The sequence below is a fragment of the Saimiri boliviensis genome, chromosome 14 (genome assembly GCF_048565385.1).
Source record: "Saimiri boliviensis isolate mSaiBol1 chromosome 14, mSaiBol1.pri, whole genome shotgun sequence".
Lineage (NCBI taxonomy): Eukaryota > Metazoa > Chordata > Mammalia > Primates > Cebidae > Saimiri > Saimiri boliviensis.
In genome coordinates this window covers 14944581-14966636 of record NC_133462.1, presented here as the reverse complement: position 1 = coordinate 14966636, position 22056 = coordinate 14944581, and the positions used below count along the sequence as shown (strand labels likewise).

The window sequence follows — 22056 nt, the reverse complement described above, 5'->3', positions numbered from 1 at the left end:
TGGAAGGAGCACAGCCTAGGAGCGGAAGAGGGAACATCAGGGTGGCTGGAAAGCTGACAGTGGGGGTGGAAGGGTGGCATTTCTGAGATGGTGCTGGACAGCTAGAGACCCAGTCCAGGCTGGGTCTTATAGTAGCATGACACAGAGGGTGACAGACCTGTCAGAGGCTCCGTCCTAATATTTCTTTCTTATTTACTTATTTATGTATGTATTTATTTATTTTTATAGAGGTAGGGTCTCACTACATTGCCCAGGCTGGTCTCCAGCTCCTGGGCTTAAGCAGTCTTCCTGTCTTGGCCTCCCAAAGTGCTAGGATTATAAGTGTGAGCCACTGCACCTGGCCTATTAATCTAATATTGATTCAGAGCCTGGTACTGTGCTGTGCCTGGCCTTGTGCTGGATGGTGTTGAGGACACAGCCCTACTTTCACAGGGCTCACAGCCTCTGGAATAGACAGACCCCTCCCTAGACAGTAACAGTCTAGGGTGGTCAAGGATGGTGTGAATGAAGCCCAGGAGGCTGTGGGAGCCCAGAGAAGATGCCTGTCCAGCCTGAGAAGTCAGGGAAGGCTTCTTGGAAGAAAGGGCATGTGCCTATGAACTGAAACCCGAAGGGTGTGCAGATGTGAGCCCAGCAAGGTAGGCAGAAAGGACCTTCAGGCAGAGGAAAGAGTTTGTGCAAGTAAAGGCCTTAAGGCAAAAGCTGATATTTGTTTCTTTTTTTTTTTTTTTTTTTTTTTTTTTTGAGATGGAGTTTCGCTCTTGTTACCCAGGCTGGAGTGCAATGGCGTGATCTCGGCTCACCGCAACCTCTGCCTCCTGGGTTCAGGCAATTCTCCTGCCTCAGCCTCCCTAGTAGCTGGGACTACAGGCATGCGCCACCATGCCCAGCTAATTTTTGTATTTTTAGTAGAGACTGGTTTTCACCATGTTGACCAGGATGGTCTCGATCTCTTGACCTTGTGATCCACCCGCCTCGGCCTACCAAAGTGCTGGGATTACAGGCGTGAGCCACCACGCCTGGCTAAAAGCTGATATCTGTAAGATGTTGAATCTGCAAAGTCAAAGGCTCTAGATGGTGGGTGAGTGTTAGGGATATGTGGCCAGATCTCGGTGGGCAAGGGGCAAGGGCAAAAAACCTTTTTTTTTTTTTTTTTTTTTTTAAGAGACGGGGTTGTTTCACCATATTGTTCAGGCTGGTCAGGCTGGTCTCAAACTCCTGACTTCAGGTGATCCACCCGTCTCAGCCTCCCAACAGAGAGGACCTTTATATAAGACCATTATGAACTGTATCCTGAGGGTACTAGGGAGCCATGGGAGGTTTTGAGCAGATTCAACCTACCTTGGAAGGTAGGTTTAGTCTCAGAGCAGAGGCAGGGAGACCAGGGAGGAAGGAGGCTGGGTGTGAATGTGTAGGAGCTGATGTGGCTTGGGCTGGGGCAGAAACCCTTTCAGTAAGGAGCACTGGCCTGGCCCTGCCTTTATGGGTCTCCAGCCCAGGCCAGTCCCTAAGGACAGGGCACAGAGACATGGGCTATGCCTGCCCCTCATGCGCATACACAGAAATGAGGTTGTGAGTTTCATGTTTCACCCTGCCACCAACATGTTTTACATTTGTCGTTATAGGTGATGTGAGCAAAATTTCACAGCAGGGATTTCTGTCCTTAGGCCAATGAAGAAACTGAAGCAGCGGGTCTCTAACCACTCCCCTACACTTCACCCCTCCATGTGCCCATAGTCCCTGACATGGCCCCCACAGCATCATCTCAGGTGACCACTCCTGCTGTATGGGGAAGGATGCCACTGGTGCAGGGGATACTGAGGCTTGCCAGGGCAGGCCCAGCAGGGCTCTAGCTACCATTTTCCAGATGAGGAAAAGTGAGGCCCTGACAAAGGGAGAGTCTCGATTGAGGTCAGTCAGCCAGTGAGGGTCAGGATGAGGGCCTTGAGCCACCTCCCAACTTCCAGACTGTGGAGCTCTCACTACTAAAAGTGGCAGCAAGCAGCACTGGTGATGCATGTGCCTGGCACACATCAGTGAGCCCTGATGAGCCTGTCTGAATCCTCACGATGCCCCAGGCTGGTACCACAATTAGTGCCATTGGACAGAGGAGGAAACTGTAGCCTGAGAGATTAAGTGACTTGCCCAGGGTACCCCAGCTAGGAAGAGAGAAAGCCAGGATTTTGAGACAGTCTGGCTCTGTCACTCAGGCTGGAGTGCAGTAGCGCCATCTCAGCTCACTGCAACCTCCACCTCCTGGGTTCAAGTGACTCTCCCACCTCAGCCTCCTGAGTAGCTGGGATTATAGGAATGCGCCACCATGCTAATTTTTGTATTTTTAGTAGAGATCCGGTTTCACCATGTTGGCCAGGCTGGTCTTGAACGCCTGACCTCAGGTGATCTACCTGCCTTGGCCTCCCAAAGTGCTGGGATTACAGATGTGAGCCCCTGTGCCCGGCAAGTACTTTCAATAATGATGATAACAGTAATACCCACTGTACTGAGTGGAGACTGTGTGCCTTACCCCGGGCTTGGGACCATTTCATCAACCTCACCTGATGCTGTGAAGCAGCTTGCCAGTCCTGTTAAGGGGTAGACTGAGGATCAGAGAAGGGAGGCCCCTTGCTGGGGGCCACCTGGTCGTCAGGACTTGTCCAGTGCCTGTCCTGGCAGTCGTGAGGAGTGCCTCCCTAACAACACCCATGCTGAGGTATCCAGGATGCCTTCAGGTCCCTGAACAGGCGGCCCTTTCATTCTTCTCCCAGAGGCCTCCCTAAATCCTTGGGAGGTAGGCAGCTTGGGGCCTTCTCCCCAAGAGGCCGAGATAGGGCAGACTGTGTCCAGTGGTATAGTGAGGTTGCAGGCCTGGTCCCTTCTGCTGGCCCGTGCCAGGGCCTGACCCTCCATCAGAGGGCAGCAGGTGTGAGGGGGCGGCCCAGGGCAGCCTGCCTGCTCCTGCCCCCTGCCAGGCATTTGCTTCCGCTGGGGGACTTGCTGGGGCAGGCAGCAGGCATTCTCAGCATTCTGCGCATGGCATGGCCAGCCAGCTGCTGTTGCCACCTCCCTGTGACTCTTCCCGCCTGCTCCCCAGGAGAGTATTCCGCCCCAGGGCCTGCAGCCCCAGTCCAGGAGGCCAGATGTCTCGGCCCCATTCTTGGTATGGTCTCCCTCCCAGCTCCCAGCTTCCTGCCTGGCTTCCCCTTGTTGACAGGGGTTGCTCCTTCTCCTGGGCCTCTGTCTGGCGGTCTGGCTCTACTGTCTGTCTTATCCTTGGATTCCTATGTCTCTCTCTGGTCTCTATTTCTAGTTCTATATGTGTGTCTCTCTCTGGACCTCTGTCTGTCAGACTCTCTTTGAGTCTGATGGCTCTCTATGCCTTCCTGGGTTTGTTGCTCTCTGGAATTCAGTCCTTGCCTGAGCTTTCAGCCCACCTTCTTTTTGTTTTGGCTGCCAGTCTTGGCATCCTATGTCTCTGGGCCAGCCTTGGCTTCTCTTTGGCCCTCCCACTCCCACTCTTTAGACAGACTAGCTGCCCCCATGCCAGCCTCCCAGCCCTACCCTGTGCATATCAGGTGTTCTGTTCTTTTTTTTGAGATGGAGTCTCTGTCGCCCAGTCTAGAGAGCATTGGTGTGATCTTGGCTCACTGCAACCTCTGCCCCCAGGTACAAGTGATTCTCCTGCCTGAGCCTCCTGAGTAGTTGGGATTACAGGTGCCTGCCACCACGCCTGGCTCGTTTTTGTGGGTTTTTTTTTTTTTTTTTTGAGACGGAGTTTCGCTCTTGTTACCCAGGCTGGAGTGCAATGGCGCGATCTCGGCTCACCGCAACCTCCGCCTCCTGGGGTCAGGCAGTTCTCCTGCCTCAGCCTCCTGAGTAGCTGGGATTACAGGCACGTGCCACCATGCCCAGCTAATTTTTTGCACTTTTAGTAGAGACGGGGTTTCACCATGTTGACCAGGATGGTCTCGATCTCTCGACCTCGTGATCCACCCGCCTCGGCCTCCCAAAGCTCTGGGATTACAGGCTTGAGCCACCGCGCCCGGCGCTTTTTTTTTTTTTTTTTTTTTTGAGACGGAGTTTCGCTCTTGTTACCCAGTTACCCAGGCTGGAGTGCAATGGCGCAATCTCGGCTCACCACAACCTCCGCCTCCTGGGTTCAGGCAATTCTCCAGCCTCAGCCTCCTGAGTAGCTGGGATTACAGGCACATGCCACCATGCCCAGCTAATTTTTTTATTTTTAGTAGAGACGGGGTTTCACCATGTTGACCGGGATGGTCTCGATCTCTCGACCTCGTGATCCACCCACCTCAGCCTCCCAAAGTGCTGGGATTACAGGCTTGAGCCACTGCGCCCGGCTCGTTTTTGTGTTTTTATTAGAGACGGCTTCACCATCTTGGCCAGGCTGGTCTTGAACTCCTGACCTTGTGATCCACCTGCCTCGGCCTCTCAAAGTGCTGTGATTACAGGCGTGAGCCACCACACCTGGCCCGGTGTTCTGTTCTGTTAAGATAGTGGGCAGCTGCCAAGCACCAGGTCTCCTGCTTCTTTCTTGGGGAGGGTTGGGAGGTTGTCCAGGCCAGGGAGCCCCCTCAGGCTCCTTGACAAATTAATTGCCTACTACTGTCCCTGAAATCTGCTGATTGTTGAGATCCATCCTGCAGACCCATCCACCGTCCAAACACCTGTTCCCAAGACAGGCAGGAAGGCGGGGGCTGTATGGACCAAGCTAGGAGATCCGGCAGTCGGGGGCGGCAGGAAAGAAGCTGTGCCCACTCACCTGCTAGAGGGCATGACCCAGATCACCCTACCTCCCCCTGCTACCCCTTGCCTTTCAGGAGGCATATTTGGTTCCAGCTCTTTGAAAGGAATCCCAGATATACTGCACCCCAATAGGTAGGGCCTCAGAGACCAGGAAGTACCCACCAACTATGCTTGGGCAGGTGGGGAAAAAGAAGGGCCAAGGGGGTTGAGCCTGGGACTCCTAACTCCCCAGATCCAGATGCTGCCCACCATAATTTCCATTTTGTCTCAGTGAACCCCATCTCCCCCAACAGAAGCCAGTTCCCTCCTCATCCCTCTGCCAGGCCCAGGGCTGAGCCGTCTGGGGCAAGTGGGTGGGGAAGGCAGATGTGGATGCAGGCACAGGCAAGGATGAGCACAGTGAGGTACCGAGTTTGGGGAAGCCAGGCGGCAGGGACAACTCAGTGGTTCACGGGGAGCTGTTTAGGTAGGTTTCGAATTGGAGGTGACATTTGAGCTGAAATGTGAGGAGTGAGTAGATCTCAGAGTAGTCAGAAAGGAAAAGGCAATTCCGGCTGAAGTAGCTACATGAGCAAAGACCAGGAGGAGTGAAAGTGCATAAACTCCAAGTGGCTAGTTGAGGCTGGAGCTGACACCAGAGTCCAGGCTTAGCAGAAGTGTGCCATGGACGACAGGCCCAGCCTGAATGCCAGGCTGAGAAGCTGGCGCTCTGCTCGGGCCAGTTAAGAGCCAAGAAGGCATTTAGAGAAGGGAAAAGGTTGCATCTAGGTGTCAGGGAACCCTGGAGAACACCCTGGAGAGACAGGAAGCCTCGGCTGGGAAGAAGATGGCTTGGGGAGGAGGAAGAGCTTGTGAAGTTGCAGGAATGAGTCTTGGTGACCTCGTAGAAGAGACCGCAGCTCCCCCAGCTTGGCAACCCCCAGCTCCAGAAACGCTGCGAGGTGTCAGGCTGCCTCCTGGCGGCGGGCGGTGGCGGGGCAGCAGGCGCGCGCATGCGCGGCAGAGTGGGTGGTGGGGGTGCGTTCCGGAGCCCCCGGCGCCCGGGTATTAATGGCTCCATTAGTGGCCGGGAGGGAGGCGCATTAGCGGCGGCGACGGCGTCTGGCTCCCATTACCACCGGCGGCAGCGGCTGCACCGCAGGCGGCTGGACTCTAGCCCGCCGCGTCGCCTCCTCCACCCCCACCCTATCCCCTGTTCCCGCTCCCCACGAGGGCCCGGGCAGGGAACTCCCGTCACCCTATTTCGGCGGAAAAGCTGATGGTGAAGCTAGATAGATTTGGGTTCAAATCCCGGCTGTGCCACCTCCTGGCTGCAAGATGCTAATCCCACTCTGAGCCTGTTTCTTGCAAAGTAGGTGGGGAGACCGGGTGTTCCGGGGCTGTGTAGACGCGCACGGGTACCCAGCGAGGGCCGCGCCCAGCCCCCGCTGGCACCTAGGGGTGCGGGTTCCCGCGCGCCCCTAGGGGTAGGCCTTCTGCGCCCGGCCTCCGTCCTTCCCATTGGCTGCCGTCTCGCCCGCCCACCGCTGACTGGCCGAGGCCTGCTTTCCCCGCCCCCGAGCGGTTAACCCCTGCGTGGCCGCGTCCCCGGGCTGGGTGGGGGACTCTCCCTCCTACTGTAGACAGCTCGGGTGCCAGCTGGCCGGCGCCCCGCCGCGGCCCGCGTGGGTGTCAGGGCGGCCGGGCACCCGCCCACCCTCCCTGCACAAAGCGGCTTTGTGGGGCCTGCCGGGGCTTGGCTGGGGGCCAGGCTGCGAGTGGAAAATCTCGTGAGCGCGAGGAGGGGAGAGGAACGCGGGGCGGCGCCCCCTCCTCTGCCCGAGCCTTGGCGCCTCCCTCAGCCCGCGGCGACCAACCCTCCCAGCCTCAGCGCCTGTACACCCCTTACCCGCCCCCGCACTTTCCCATCCCCAACCCACGTCTCTCACCCCCCCACCCCCGCATCCCACCCATCTCCCAGTCTCCGGGGACCATCCCCCACACTCTCTCCCATGTCTCGCTTTTCCTCCTGGTCCCCCTGCCTACCCCAGCCCCACTCACACTGACTCACCCCAGCGCTATTTTTAGCCCCCCATCCCTGCGGAGCCGTGCCAGCCCAATCCCGGGCTCGTTCCCCAGGCAACCCTGGCCGTCGCCGACGCCGCCCGGGGTGGGTGGGTGGGTGTGTATGTGGAAAGCGGGTGAGGGGAGCTGGGGACACCGGGGTGGTGAGCTGAGGCGGGGACCCGGCCCTGGAGAGCAGGGTGGGGAGCCGCAGGCTGCTGGCAGGGGTGCGGTGCCTCACGGGCTCAATAAATGGGGCCTTCGAGTTTAGAGTGCGTCGGCCTGTCCCTCAGTCTGTCAGCATCCCTGGCCGCTCGCCCCAGGCCTCTGGGCAGGCCTCAGCCTGTATCATCCACCCCTGTGACTGTTGATGCCTTCGTCTGGGTTCCCTGTCCCCAGGCCTGGGTGTGGTGGCACAATGGGGGCTGTTGAGGGGGAGTCCTTTTGTGGAGTTGGTTAAGGGTTGGTGCAGGGGGTGGCTGCCATCACAGTCCTGCTCAGTACCTTCAGCGAAGGATGATATTGCACCCTCTCTCACATGGGGCTAGGTCCCTGGTCTGGGGAGACTACCCCAGCTTTTGCCAACTAGGGAGGCCCCAGTTAGGGTTGGGGATGGCAAGAGAGAGGGAGCTGTCTAGGGATAGGACCTGCTCCCTCCTTTGCTCCTAATCCACCCCCACCCAGGGTTCCTCCATCCTGAACAATAGAAGCTAAGTATAGGGCTGGCCCAGTGCCCAGGGCAGGGGGGCCCTTCCCGCCCGGATTCCCGCCCCTCCCTGCCAGGCTAGGCCCCCACTTGGTTGTACGCTGCCCTGAAAGGGGCCTCTTCCCATCTCTCCTCCGTGGGCACTGTGTCTTTTACCAGATGTGCAACCCTCCCAGATGTGTGGGGCCCTCTTTCCCTGCTGTGCCATGCCTGGCTCTTTTTCTCACCCAACAGAAGTCGGGGATCTGGGGGGCAGAGCTCCTCTAAGTTCTGTCCTTGGGCTGTAGTGCAGAAGGGAAGGGGTTAACTTGCCAGTAGGTGACTCACTCACCGGTGGGGAGAGGAGGGGGCAGTGGTGGGGAGATATCGGGCCACATTGATTTCAGCCTCAATTCCTGCCTCACATTGCAGTCCCTGGGGCAGTGAGGTAATGGAGGGTCTGAGTCTGGGGCTGCATAGGAAGGAGGGGGCAGTCACCTAATAGTCCCTCTGGAAGCCCCTCCAGGCTCACAGCCAAGTGTCTGGCCCTGTAGTCTCTGGAGGTCAGAGGGCTATAGACCTTCCCTTTCCCTGATGCCCGCTCAGGTTACCCAGTTTTTGCTCCCTCTCTATTTCTTCAGCTCTGTCAGTGGATGGGGCAGGTTAGGGAAAGGGCTTGTCTGCTCCTGTCGACCATCCAACCTGTGGAAGAGCCCAGCCTTGGTCCGTCTGAGCCTGTGCAACCTTTACCTGCCCATGTGACCCCAGTCCTGTGCCTTTACTAGCTATGGCCCCAGGGCCCCTCTTGGGTGATCTGAGGCCTCTCTGTCTCTGCCTGATGGGCCCCAAATCCTTGCTTGTGTCTTTGTGTGAGCCCCCTCACCTTTCTGTGGTCCACGTGGCTCTGTATCATTGGTCTCTGTAGTTCCCTCCTTGGGTCCACCCTGAGGTTAGGCCTTGGGTAATGAAAACAGCACACTTGAGTTGGAGCTCTGGGCTGGTACATCCTGACTGCATGATCTTGCCACAATTTATTCAGTCTCTGAGGCTCATTTTCTTACCTGAACAATGGGTGTAATAAAGCATACCTCCCTAGGTGGCTGTGAGGATTCAATGAACCAGATAATACATACAAGCTCCCAGCACACAGCAGCCCCAGTAAGTGTTAGTTTCCTTTCTTCCTGGCCCTTTTTTTCTGGGAGGAGGAGGGGGAGCTAGAGGGTGGCTGGCAGAGTAGTGTGGTGAGGCCAGACATGGTGTGCTCTGTGGTCCCCTGCCTTATGCTACTAGGAAGAGGGTCCAGAGTGGCAGATGAGTGTCAGGGTGGGTGGCTGAATGATGGCGATGGCCACTGGGTTCTGTATACCTGATGGGCCTGGGTACCGAAGCAGGTAGTGCCTATTAGGATAGTTTTATATAGAGGGTGGGGTCGGTATGATGGTGTCGGTGAAAACTGAGTGTGCACTGGGGATAGAAGGTGCTTTGTGAGTGTTAGGAAGGCTGTGTGTATGTGACAGAGGAGTGTGTGGTTGTGTGGGAGGGGTGTGGAGTGTGGGAGGGGTGTGGAGTGTGTGTAGTGGACAAGCAGGGCTATGCTGAGTTCCTCCTGCTTGACATGTCTGTTTGCATGATTCCTGTGGGCTGGTGGGAGTGTGATGAGGATGCGGGTTGTCGAGGCATGTGTGACAGGGCATGGATGAGATGGGTGATGTGAACAGGATGGGTGAGTGTGCACTATGGTGGGTGGGGAGCGATGGACCGTGAGCGTGTGAAGTTGTACATCTGTGTGAGCAGGTGTGTGAGGTGTTACTTCGTGTGTGACAGTGTGGGTGTAAGACAGAGGGCATATGTGCCCGTGGGGTGTGTAGGAGATAATGGGTGTGGCACGAAAGTGTGTCTGTGTATGTCTGTGAGGAGTGTTGAGTGTGAGTAGGTGAGGGCTCAGGGATGCCTCGCCCAGCCCTACGCGCAGTTTGTCTGCCTAGCGGAGCCAGGCGCGCCCAGGCGGGCGTTCGGGAGGTGGGCCGAACCGCGCGTGAATGTGTTCCTCGCGCAGACTGGACTTAAACGGTACCACGCAAAACCCCAGGACCTCCGCAGCGCAGCACCCCGAACCGCCCCCCTGGCTCGGTGCCTTTACTGCAGTGCGCCCTCCCAGCCACCCTCCTACCGCGGCCCCGCCCCCGGCCGGCTCGGGGCCAACCGGAGCCCGCCCCGCCCCGCCCTTATTTGCATATGACTGACGTTCCCCCGGGGCGGCCAATGGGGGCGGGCGCGGCGGGGCCTGACCCGCGCGCGGCGGCGGCAGCCAATGGGCTCACGCGCAGGGGGCCGGGCTTGCGCGGAAGGCCGCGGGGGAAGCGGGGAAGGGGCGGGGGGAGGCGCGGCGGGGGGAGGGGAGCGCGTAGTAGTGGCGGGGCGGGGAGGCGGTGGTGGTTCGGCGCGGGGCTCGCTCGGAGCGCACGGACGCACGCACGCTGGTCCGTCTGCTCGCCGGGGGCCGGAGGTCGACCCGGCGCTGAGCCTCGGGCCCGGGGCCCGGAAAGGCGGGGCGGCGGCTCCGGCAGCCGGGGCGCGCGGGGCCAGAGCCGTTACCCGCCGGAGCTGCGAGGGAGGGAGGGAGCGAGCGAGCTAGCGAGCGGGGAAGGGAGGGGGCCGCCCCCGCGCACGCGCGCCGCGCCCCGCCCCGCCTGCCCCGCCCGCCGGACTCCGCGAGGGAGGAGGGAGAGGGAGGGGGCGGCGCCGATGGCCCCGGTGCCGCGCGCCCCGTGACGGCCCCCGCGCGCGCCGGGGGGCGGGGCGGGGCCGGTGCGCGCTGACCTCCCCCGCCCCCTCGGCGGCGGGAGGCAAGCGGGCGCTGTGCGCAGGCGCGCCCGGCGGAGACCCCCGTGTGGGGCGACGGGAGGGGGGCGGCGGGGGGGGGGCATGCGGCGACGGCCTCCCGCTCCCCCCGGGCCCAAGCGGCGACGGCCGAGGAACGGGCTACGGGTGGAGCGGCGTCGGCCGCTGAGGAGGTGCGAGCCCCTGCCTGGCCCCCCCTGCGCCGGACCATGTATTCGGCCCACAGGCCCCTGATGCCCGCGTCCAGCGCGGCCTCCCGTGGCCTCGGCATGTTCGGTCAGTAGTGCCTGGGCCCTGGGACTGCAGGGGTCAAGGTGTCGGGGTGCTTAGTGCGGAGTAACGGTGATGGGGGCATAGTACGGGAGAGAACAGTAGAGGCAGAGTAAAGGGATGACGGGGAAAGTTACAGAGCTCGGCTGGGCCGAGTGGTTAGTGACGGCAGGTGGGAGTGTAGCGGAATGGGGCGTACCTGGGGACAGCTGTGATGCTGAAGTGATGGGATGGCACGGGTTTGCTGTAATAGAAAGGTGAGGGGTGAAGAGTAGCCGGCTCTGGAGCATCGGATAGAATAGGAACAGCACGAGACCTGCTGGTCCTAGGGGAGGAGGCTTGGATTCGGTAGTGGGGCTAAGGACAGGGCTCAGGAAGCGAGGGAGGCACTGTTTGCTGAGATCTGAGTGACGGGCTGCAGTGTGTGTGGTGTACTTTGCAGAGAGCGAAGACACCTAAGAACCTGGAGGGTTGTACACTGGAAAGGGGTTCAGGAGGGAGCAGGACCAAAGGACTGCCCTCCATTGTCTGCTGGGTCCCTTTTCCCCACCCCCCAGAAAAAAGGAGGCCCTGATGGGAAAGATCTTTGCAAAGAGAGGAACAGGTCTGAAGTCCCTGGAGGCTTTTATATGGGGTTGGGGGGCCTAGTGGGTTTTTGGGCCCCCAGAACCCCAGGGTTCAGGGATAGGGTCATTGTAGAGTCTTGGGTGCCTCGGGTACTTTCCAGTGCTGTCTTCGTGATTCTAGTCCCTTGTTTCCTGAGGTCTACTTTTTCCTTTGTCAGCCCCTCACAGAATCAGGTCTCGAGGCCAGTGCCTTGCACAGAGCTACCCCTGTCCAGGCTTCTGTAGGCATGGGGAGGTCACCTCAGGTCAGGTTGATTGGGATCAAGGGGAGGCCTGGAATGATGGAGAGCAGGGCTAGGGCGGTTCCCTCCTCCTTTCTTCGTCTTCCCCAAGCAGGGGCCTCTCTCCTCTGCTGGTTCCACTTCCCCCAGGGAGCCAGGCAGTTTGAGGGGAAGCCCACTGATATCCTAGGCCCGCCCCAAAAGTCCAGCCAGGGGTGGGTCCCAGCCCAGGACTTGCTCTTCCACCACCCACCTCTTCGGGCTGAAGGTTGGATCCCTGGGACCAGCCTCCTGGTGAGGAAACATCTTCCTGTGCATGTCCTCAAGGAAACACCTGGCACTTGTGCTCTCTCTGGTTAGAGACTTGTAACAATTCTCTCCTGTGGCCCATTGTCCACGTTTTTTCTTCCAAGGAGTTTACCACACCCTCCCTTGTTTTGGGAAAAGAGGGCTGGACACTGGACTACAGATAAGCCAAGGGGCTGATGGGGAGGGAGGCTGGGAGGCCGATTTGTGGATGGTGCATTCTCTTTTGGGGGGGAAAGGGGAGAGCTGCTGGAGCCACCTGTGCCCAGCCAGGAACGCCAGATCTGGCACTCTGTGTTTGTGGTGGGGGAGGAAGGCGAGGAGAGGGACCTCTCCCACACCACAGTTGTAAGAGCGCCCACAGCCTGTGGGTAGTGGACTGAGAGTTGGAGGGGAGGGGACATGGGGCCGTATGCCTCAGGAAAGGGAAAGGGAGTGTGAGACCAAGGTGAGAGGCTGTGTCGAGTGGTGACTGGGCTGCTGGGAATGTGGCATGACAGGGGTGGGGGATCCCAGCCCGTAGAGGTCTGGGGCCTTGGGAGTGTGGATGGCAGCCGAGCATGACCTGGTTTGTGGCAGGAGCAAATCGTTCCTCTGGCCTGGTCCCTAGTGGCAGGGCTGGTAGAGATTGGTGGGGGGAGGAGTGGGGCGTGAGTACTATTTCCCTTCCCCGCTTCTGTTTTCTTTTTTATAAATCTAGAAACCTTTCAGGGAGGAGTTTTTCCTGAGTGACGTTGCATGGACGAGTCCAAGAGGCTCTGGTGTGGGGTGGGGGTAGACAAAGGGGTGGGGCCCCCTCATCTAGAGTAGGGAAGAGCTTGAGTTGGGGCTGGGGCCAGGCTCTCCTGCAGCACAGCTCACCTGGCTTTTTTCCACAGTGTGGACGAATGTGGAACCTCGCTCTGTGGCCGTGTTCCCCTGGCACTCCTTAGTCCCCTTCCTGGCACCCAGCCAGCCTGACCCCTCCGTGCAGCCGAGTGAGGCCCAGCAACCTGCCAGCCACCCAGTGGCCTCCAACCAGAGCAAAGGTGAGGGCTGGGGAGCCTGGAGACAGGCATGGGTATGGGGTCCAAGTGACCCAGGAGCCCTCTGATCTATCTCTCTGTCCCCAGAACCTGCTGAATCGGCAGCTGTTGCTCATGAGCGGCCACCAGGTGGGACAGGGAGTGCTGACCCTGGGCGGCCCCCTGGAGCCACATGCCCTGAGAGCCCAGGGCCCGGACCCCCACATCCTTTGGGGGTGGTGGAACCTGGTAAGGGTCTGCCTCCCACCACAGAGGAGGAGCCCCCCGGCCCCCCAGGAGAGTCCCGGCTGGACAGTGAGACAGAGAGTGACCATGATGATGCGTGAGTTCCCTGAGGCCTGGGACTTGGGGGTGGGATGGCCAGAGACATGGCCCTCACTGTCCCTGCTGCCCTGCCGCAGCTTCCTCTCCATCATGTCCCCTGAGATCCAGTTGCCTCTTCCGCCCGGAAAACGTCGGACCCAGTCCCTCAGTGCCCTACCCAAGGAACGAGACTCATCTTCTGAGAAGGATGGACGCAGCCCCAACAAGGTGCTTCATCCCTACCCGTCCCCTGCTCACCCCGTGGCTACCCACACCTGTCTCCCTGGTCCTAACTGTCCCGCTCTGGGCTATGTTTAATGCAGCGAGAGAAGGACCACATCCGGCGGCCCATGAATGCCTTCATGATCTTCAGCAAGCGGCATCGGGCCCTGGTCCACCAGCGTCATCCCAACCAGGACAACCGGACCGTCAGCAAGATCCTGGGCGAGTGGTGGTATGCCCTGGGGCCCAAGGAGAAGCAGAAGTACCACGACCTGGCCTTTCAGGTAACGCCACCGCCTCTTGGCTCCTCCCAGCTTCTTCTGGTGGGGTGGGTGAGTGAAGGGTCGCCCTGCCCTCTCCTGCCAGGTGAAGGAGGCCCACTTCAAGGCCCACCCAGATTGGAAGTGGTGCAACAAGGACCGAAAGAAGTCTAGCTCGGAGGCCAAGCCCACGAGCCTGGGGCTGGCAGGAGGGCACAAGGAGACGCGGGAGCGGAGCATGTCGGAGACGGGCACTGCCGCTGCCCCTGGGGGTCAGTCAGCCCCTTGGGTCTCTCACCCTGCCCACCTCCCTCCCTGAGAGCCGCCAGCTACCCCCTTGCTTGCTTATCCCTTGCCCCAGCAGCTCCTCTCTGCTCAGTCGCTTTTATTTGGCGACCCTTACCCATAAAGGAACCAGTAGTTGATTTATGTGAAGGAGCCCGGGAGATCCAGGCAGATAAGATTCCCAAACAGCAGTCTCATTATTAGCTGTTGTTTATAGAGCATTTACTATGTGTTAGGCGCCACAGGGAATATAAGCTGTAGTCTGCAAAATCATGTTCTATTTCCAGATGAGGAAACAGGTTCAGAGGAGCAAAGTCACTTGTTTAAAGCTTAAGCAAGTGACAGGGCCAGAATGTAAACCCCAGCTTGGCTGGCTCCCAACTTCGTAGCACTGCAGCTCCCAAACGCCCCTGATGGGCTGCTTCCACTTTCTTATTGAGGGTGTCTGGTGTGTCTTGTGTGCCTGGCAGTGTTCTGGGGCACATTTTTGGAGTGAGCCCATGGATACGGCAGTTCTACAAGGATAGGTGAATAGTTCCTGTGGAACTGCAGTTCTGTGAGGGTGGGGATGCTAGTTACTTCCTCTCTGAGATGAGGGAGCTGAGGCTCAAGACAGGCCAGCGGTTGGCTAGCCAGCACCACATGAACTCTCTCCAGGCCTCCTTACTTTGAGGAGGGCTGCCCTGCAGGGAATGGGCCTGCTGCAACCCCAGAGGGCAGGAAGCAGCAGGAAGGAGATGCTGGGCTGGTGGTGGTGGGTGGTGTTTTTTTCACCAAGTGGCCCAGAAATTCCAACCTGCTTCTGCCCAGTACCTAGAAATATCTGTGGGTTGTTGGGCCTTGATGCTGGTGAGAGGCTTCCTGACTATCATAGCGCCCCCCCCCCCTCCACTTTACAGTGTCCTCTGAGCTTCTGTCTGTGGCGGCCCAGACACTCCTGAGCTCGGACCCCAAGGCTCCAGGGAGTAGCTCCTGTGGGGCGGAACGGCTGCACACAGTTGGGGGACCTGGCTCAGCCCGGCCCCGAGCCTTCTCCCACAGTGGGGTACACAGCCTGGACGGTGGAGAAGTAGACAGTCAGGCACTACAGGAACTGACGCAGGTCTGGGGTGCAGGCGCCCTGGGGGGCGGGCAGGGAGGCTGTCCAGGGCAGCAGCCCAGCTGAACCTTTCTTTCTGCCTGCCTGCAGATGGTGTCTGGCCCTGCATCGTACTCTGGTCCAAAGCCTTCTACCCAGTATGGAGCTCCAGGCCCCTTTGCAGCCCCCGGTGAGGGAGGTGCCTTGGCAGCCACTGGACGGCCCCCACTGCTGCCCACTCGAGCTTCTCGTTCCCAGCGTGCGGCCAGTGAGGACATGACGAGTGATGAGGAGCGCATGGTCATCTGTGAGGAGGAAGGGGATGATGATGTCATTGGTGAGCATTGCAGGGCCCAGAATCTTGCCAGGGACCCAGCAGGCCAAGACTCAAAGGGTGGGCAGAACTTGGATCCAGGCCCCTAGGCCCCTTTGGTTTCTTTTCCTCTTGGTTTATGGTTGCATGTGGCCAGTTCAGGCCCTTCTGAGTAAACCCAGCTCTGCCCTCGGGAAGCCCCTGGCCCTGCAGGAAACTTGGAGGACATGGGCATGACCAGATCTTCAGGTGCAGTGTTAGGGGCTCTTTTCCCGTGGGCTCATAGGCTCCTGTGCTGAGCACATGGGCACAGCCCTGGGCTGCGGAGTAGCCTTCCTGGACAGCAGTCCCTGTCTGCTTGGGGCAGAGCTGAGATCGAGGCTCCAGACTGGCCTCCTGGGTTCCCTTACATCTAGTCCCCTGCCCATTCTGTTCCCTCCACTCTCTTAGCTGACGATGGCTTCGGCACCACTGACATTGATCTCAAGTGCAAGGAGCAGGTGACCGACAGCGAGAGTGGGGACAGTTCTGGGGAGGACCCAGAAGGCAACAAGGTGAGGACTTGGGTCACGATGCTGTCCTATCACAGTCCCTCCTAGGCCACGGGAAAGTCTGTTCCTCCCGGGTATTTGAGAGAGGGGGAGATTAAGGTCCAGAGAGGGCAAGCTGCTTGCCCCATGGGGAGTTGGGTCATAGCTAGGATGAATTGAGGCCTTCAGCTGGCAGGAGTGCAGCCCTAGGCTGGCCTGCTGACAGGCTGGATGGACATAGCTAGGGGACTGCTGTTTAGGTGCTGGCATGTCCTGACCTGGGGTGTCTTTTCCTTCGCTCAGGGCTTTGGTCGGAAGGTGTTTTCACCTGTGATCCGTTCCTCCTTTACCCATTGCCGCCCCTCGCTGGACCCTGAGCCCCCAGGACCCCCGGATCCTCCTGCAACTTTTGGCAAAGGCTATGGTTCTACCCCGTCTTCCTCCTCTGCGTCCTCGCCCGCTTCTTCTTCAGCCTCGGCAGCCACCTCCTTCTCACTGGGCTCAGGAACCTTCAGGGCCCAGGAGTCTGGTCAGGGCAGCACAGCAGGCCCTCTGCGGCCCCCGCCCCCTGGGGCTGCGGGCCCAGCGACACCTTCCAAGGCGACCCGATTCCTCCCAACGGATCCTGCCACCTACCGGCGCAAGAGACCTGAAAGTGTGGGCGGCCTGGAGCCACCAAGCCCCTCTGTCATCGCGGCCCCTCCCAGCGGAGGAGGAAGCATCCTGCAGACACTGGTGCTGCCCCCAAACAAGGAGGAGCAAGAGGGTGGCGGAGCCAGAGTGCCCTCTGCCCCCGCTCCATCACTGGCCTATGGGGCCCCAGCAGCTCCCCTGTCCCGTCCTGCCGCCACCATGGTCACCAACGTGGTGCGGCCTGTCAGCAGCACTCCTGTGCCCATCGCCTCTAAGCCCTTCCCCACTTCTGGCCGGGCTGAGGCATCTCCAAATGACACAGCAGGTGCCAGGACTGAAATGGGCACTGGGTCTCGGGTGCCTGGGGGCTCCCCGCTGGGTGTCAGCTTAGTGTATTCGGACAAGAAGTCGGCAGCAGCCACCTCAGCAGCCCCACACTTGGTGGCTGGACCCCTGCTGGGCACTGTGGGGAAGGCACCTGCCACTGTCACAAACCTACTGGTGGGCACCCCGGGGTATGGGGCCCCTGTGCCCCCTGCTGTCCAGTTCATTGCCCAGGGGGCCCCTGGCGGTGGGACCACTGCAGGCTCAGGAGCAGGTGCTGGGAGTGGCCCCAATGGGCCAGTACCCCTGGGCATTCTGCAACCAGGTGCCCTGAGCAAGGCTGGGGGAATCACCCAGGTGCAGTACATCCTGCCCACGATGCCCCAGCAGCTTCAGGTGGCACCTGCCCCAGCACCAGCCCCTGGGACCAAGGCAGCGGCTCCCAGCGGCCCTGCACCCACCACCAGCATCCGTTTCACCCTCCCACCGGGCACTTCCACGAATGGCAAAGTCCTGGCTGCCACTGCACCCACTCCTGGCATCCCCATCCTGCAGTCTGTACCCTCCGCCCCACCTCCCAAAGGTGAGACCTGGGCCGGGCAGCACTAGGAGAGGGGCCATAGTCTCATTTGGCTCCCTTGTAATCTTTTCCTTTCTTGCCTCTTAACTTCCAGCCCAGTCAGTTTCTCCTGTGCAGGCCCCGCCCCCAGGTGGCTCAGCCCAGCTGCTTCCCGGGAAGGTCCTAGTGCCCCTGGCTGCCCCTAGCATGTCAGTGCGGGGTGGAGGGGCCGGCCAACCGCTGCCCCTGGTGAGCCCACCCTTCTCGGTACCTGTGCAGAATGGCGCCCAGCCACCCAGCAAGGTGAGGGCCTGCTTCTCTCTCTGCCTTCTGTTGGGTGTTAGTCCCTGTACCCCACCATTTCTTTGTCTTGTCTTTCTTTTCAGTCTTTTCTCCTTTTGTGTCTGTCTCTGGTTCTCTGTCATGCCATCTTCCGTGATGTCTCTGTGCATCCCAACTCTCTTGAGTCCTCAGCGTCTGTACGCTGCTCCTCTGTGTCCTCATCTCTCACTGTCATCTTGCCCATCCTGTTTTTATCACAAGTTCTGTGTTCCCTCCTTTTGCTTAGAGCCCCCCTTTAGGTCTTGGTCCTCCCCTCCCCAGTGTGGGGCCACAGCTCACTCTGGCATATGGGTGCCCTTCCCCACAGATCATCCAGCTGACCCCGGTGCCTGTGAGCACACCCAGCGGCCTGGTGCCGCCCCTGAGCCCAGCCACACTCCCTGGACCCACCTCACAGCCCCAGAAGGTCCTGCTGCCCTCTTCCACCAGGTAATTGCAGCTGAGCCCACAAAAGGCCAGGGAAGGGGTAGGGCAGGGCTGGCTTACCTCACTCCTCCCTGTTTCCTCTCCCTGTGGCAGAATCACGTATGTGCAGTCAGCGGGCGGGCACGCGCTGCCCCTGGGTACCAGCCCTGCGTCCAGCCAGGCTGGAACAGTCACCTCGTATGGGCCCACGAGCTCTGTGGCTCTAGGCTTCACCTCGTTGGGGCCCAGCGGCCCCACCTTTGTGCAGCCCCTGCTCTCAGGTGAGGGGCAGTGTGGCAGGCAGTGCTGGGGATCCAGGGTGGGGCTGAGGCAGTCTGGGCCCTAACTTGGTCCCCTGCTTCTCCTTCTCTCTCAGCAGGCCAAGCCCCACTGCTGGCTCCCGGTCAGGTGGGCATGTCGCCTGTGCCCAGTCCCCAGCTGCCACCTGCCTGTGCAGCCCCCGGAGGTCCTGTCATCACGGCGTTTTACTCTGGCAGCCCTGCACCCACCTCCTCAGCACCCCTGGCCCAGCCATCCCAGGCCCCCCCAAGCCTGGTCTACACTGTAGCCACCAGCACAACTCCACCTGCAGCCACCATTCTGCCCAAGGGGCCGCCAGCCCCTGCCACTGCCACCCCGGCCCCAACTAGCCCTTTCCCGAGTGCCACAGGTAGGTGTCAGATCAACTCACAGCAGGGTAAGTTGGGGGGCCCAGCAGATGGGCTCCAGTCAGGCCTGGCTCAGCAAATGCTTTTCTCCCCACTAGCAGGTTCCATGACCTACAGCTTAGTGGCTCCCAAAGCCCAGCGGCCCAGCCCGAAGGCCCCCCAGAAAGTGAAGGCAGCCATTGCCAGCATTCCTGTGGGGTCTTTTGAGGCAGGTGCCTCTGGGCGGCCTGGCCCTGCACCCCGGCAGCCTCTGGAGCCTGGCCCAGTCCGAGAGCCAACTGCCCCAGAGTCTGAGCTTGAGGGGCAGCCCACACCACCAGCCCCTCCACCCCCGCCGGAGACCTGGACTCCCACGGCCCGGAGCAGCCCTCCACCTCCCCTACCTGCTGAGGAGCGGACCAGCGCCAAGGGTCCTGAAACCATGGTGAGCACCTGCAGGCTGTGGGGTCCCCACTGGCACTCAGCTGTGCCCCTCCATGGGTGTCTTTAGTTTTCTGTCCTGCTCCTCTTCCCTCCATGCCTATGTGTTTCTCAGGTTAAAGGGTCCCCTCTGTCCCTTCTGCCTGCCTGTATTGGCTCCCCTCTGATCTGAGGCCCTGTCTTGGCCTTCTCAAGGGGTCTGCTGGTCAGTTTCAGATTCAACTCTTTGTTTCTGGCCTTTGCCCCAGCGTCTGAGCCCTGTGTTCTCCATCTCCCTACCCATCTCCACCCCAGGCCAGCAAATTCCCCAGCTCATCTTCAGATTGGCGTGTCCCTGGGCAGGGCCTGGAGAGTCGTGGGGAGCCTCCCACCCCTCCCAGCCCAGCTCCAGCTCCAGCCGTAGCTCCTGGTGGCAGCAGCGAGGGCACTGGTGGGCGGGCAGCTGGGGACACCCCCGAGCGCAAGGAGGCAGCTAGTACTGGCAAGAAGGTCAAGGTGCGGCCCCCGCCCCTGAAGAAGACCTTTGACTCTGTGGACAAGTGAGCATGGGCTGGGGCCTTGGTGAGGTGTGTGGGGTGGTGGGAGTGGGAGCACCTGCAGGCTGAGGCGGGGGAGGTGACCCTGCTTGCCCTCCAGCAGGGTCTTGTCAGAAGTGGACTTTGAAGAGCGCTTTGCAGAGCTGCCTGAGTTTCGGCCTGAGGAGGTGCTGCCCTCCCCTACCCTGCAGTCTCTGGCCACCTCACCCCGGGCCATCCTGGGCTCTTACCGCAAGAAGAGGAAGAATTCCACGGGTAGGCGAGCGTTGGGCATCCAGGGTCTGTAGGTGGAGGGCAGACTGGGGCCACCTGCACTGAGCCTGCTTCTGTTTGGCCAGACCTGGATTCAGCACCTGAGGACCCCACCTCGCCCAAGCGCAAGATGAGGAGACGCTCCAGCTGCAGCTCGGAGCCCAACACCCCCAAGAGTGCCAAGTGCGAGGGGGACATCTTCACCTTCGACCGTACAGGTGCCGTGGTGGGCAAAGCTGTGGGGTGCCCAGAGCCTGCAAGAGGAGGAGGGTCTCTGGAAGGCAGTTAGAGAGAGAGGTGGGTTGGGTGTCAGAAGCAGGATAGCAGGTCAGGGTTCTGGAGTCTGGCAGGTCCCCGAGTTGCCCTTTGACTGTGGGCGGGACCCCTCTCTAACTACTCTGTGAAACAATGCAGTGAGGGCTCAGGTGGGCACTCAGATGGTGGCAGTACTGCTGTAGCCTTGCCATGCTGCCTGTGCCTGCCCAGGTACAGAAGCTGAGGACGTGCTGGGGGAGCTGGAGTATGAGAAGGTGCCGTACTCTTCCTTGCGGCGCACCCTGGACCAGCGCCGGGCCCTGGTCATGCAGCTCTTCCAGGACCATGGCTTCTTCCCATCAGGTGAGCGTGTCTTAGAGTCTTGAGGTCACTCGGGGGGGGACCTGTCTGCACATCTCACCCTGCACTCCCCATCGTTTTTCTGCCTCCAGCCCAGGCCACAGCCGCCTTCCAAGCCCGCTATGCAGACATCTTCCCCTCCAAGGTTTGTCTGCAGTTGAAGATCCGTGAGGTGCGCCAGAAGATCATGCAGGCAGCCACTCCCACGGAGCAGCCCCCTGGAGCTGAGGCCCCCCTCCCTGGACCGCCCCCCACTGGCACCACTGCTGCCCCTGCCCCCACTCCCAGCCCTGCTGGAGGCCCTGACCCCACCTCGCCCAGCTCGGACTCTGGCACGGCCCAGGCTGCCCCGCCACTGCCTCCGCCACCAGAGTCAGGGCCTGGCCAGCCTGGCTGGGAGGGGGCTCCACAGCCCTCCCCCCCACCCCCAGGTCCCTCCACAGCTGCCACAGGCAGGTGAGAGACCCCTGAGAGGATCCCAGGACTCACAGTACCCCCTCAGGACATGGACAGTATATGGGGGCAGGAATGGGGGGCAGAATGGTTATCTCCTCCCAGGTAAAGCCATTTCGTCCTCTCTGGTTTGGGGCGGAATGAGGCCTGCTCTTCTTGTATATACCCCCTTCCCCCGCAGCTCCCTCCCAATGCTGGGGGGCAGCTGAGGGGGCCGCAGGGGCAGTCTCCCTCCTTTGAGCCCCTGTACATAACCTGGAGTGTGTGACCTTCAGAGCTTTTCACTTTATGCAAAATGGCTCCTGTGAGGGCTGCAAGCTGGAGGGTGGTGCAGGCCTTGGGCCACAGGGAGGCGCCTGTGGAATAGGGGGGAGTTCATGCACCCCTTTTTTCCCCAGAGGGGCTGGACTCAGGTTAGTTTGGGGGTGGGGGCTCCTGCACTTTGCCACAGGCACGGGGAGGGTTTTCTCCTCACCCCCTCTGCCCTCCCAACTTGGGTTGTACTTTCTAAGAAGGTGATTCCCCCTGCCTTTGCCCCCTTTCCCAGAACAAAACATGTTGATCATGTGCAATATTTCTTACTGTGCCGAGAAGCCGCGATGAGCGAGATTAAAGCTGTTTAACACACCTGTGTGGCTTTTGGCTCTTAACGGGTAGGGCTGTTGGTTGTACTGGTCGTCCTTAGTTGTCATGGAGCTGTAGACTTTCCATGAGGTTGGGGGAGTAATTCCAGGACCACTTCCTCCAACATCAGAAGGACCCCACGGGCCAGGTCCCTGACTTGTGGACCAGGCAGCCCCTCTTCTCGTTTAGGAGTCCGTGTGCTCAGGGAGCCTCAATGCTTTTGGGCCCTGTTCTCAGCCATTGGACTGCATGAGCTTGGGAAGGCCTGAGGCAAGATGCCACCAGATGGTTTACCCTCATTGTCTCTGGTGTCATTTGTATTCAGGAAACGGGCCCCAAAAGGTCCTAGTCCAGAGGTGGCGGTGGGTGGGAGGAGACAAGGGTCCTCCATGTGACCCCTGCTGCCCCCATGTGGCCTGGGTCAGCACTGCAATGGCTTGAAGCAGCCTCTCCTGG

General features: G+C 60.1%; 1 protein-coding gene across 11 annotated transcripts in view; it reads left to right on the top strand.

Moving 5' to 3' along the window:
• CIC (capicua transcriptional repressor) overlaps positions 1-21603 on the top strand; it is a 28614-nt gene extending 7011 nt beyond the window's left edge. For 2 of the 11 annotated variants that reach the window (XM_074385589.1, XM_074385588.1), the window contains exons 3-21: positions 12632-12781; positions 12866-13100; positions 13180-13309; positions 13405-13587; positions 13670-13835; positions 14748-14950; positions 15038-15263; positions 15690-15793; positions 16073-17309; positions 17401-17588; positions 17935-18056; positions 18147-18313; positions 18409-18702; positions 18802-19124; positions 19415-19659; positions 19760-19911; positions 19995-20126; positions 20395-20526; positions 20616-21603. In XM_074385589.1, the coding sequence (XP_074241690.1) occupies positions 12632-12781; positions 12866-13100; positions 13180-13309; positions 13405-13587; positions 13670-13835; positions 14748-14950; positions 15038-15263; positions 15690-15793; positions 16073-17309; positions 17401-17588; positions 17935-18056; positions 18147-18313; positions 18409-18702; positions 18802-19124; positions 19415-19659; positions 19760-19911; positions 19995-20126; positions 20395-20526; positions 20616-20983 (4757 nt within the window). In that variant the 3' untranslated portion in view covers positions 20984-21603. Of the gene's footprint in view, positions 1-9986; positions 10607-12631; positions 12782-12865; positions 13101-13179; positions 13310-13404; positions 13588-13669; positions 13836-14747; positions 14951-15037; positions 15264-15689; positions 15794-16072; positions 17310-17400; positions 17589-17934; positions 18057-18146; positions 18314-18408; positions 18703-18798; positions 19125-19414; positions 19660-19756; positions 19912-19994; positions 20127-20394; positions 20527-20615 lie in introns of those variants that run through there. The other 9 variants (XM_074385587.1, XM_039466114.2, XM_039466113.2 and 6 more) reach the window with 7 other exon arrangements.
• Positions 21604-22056: the final 453 nt, after the last annotated feature.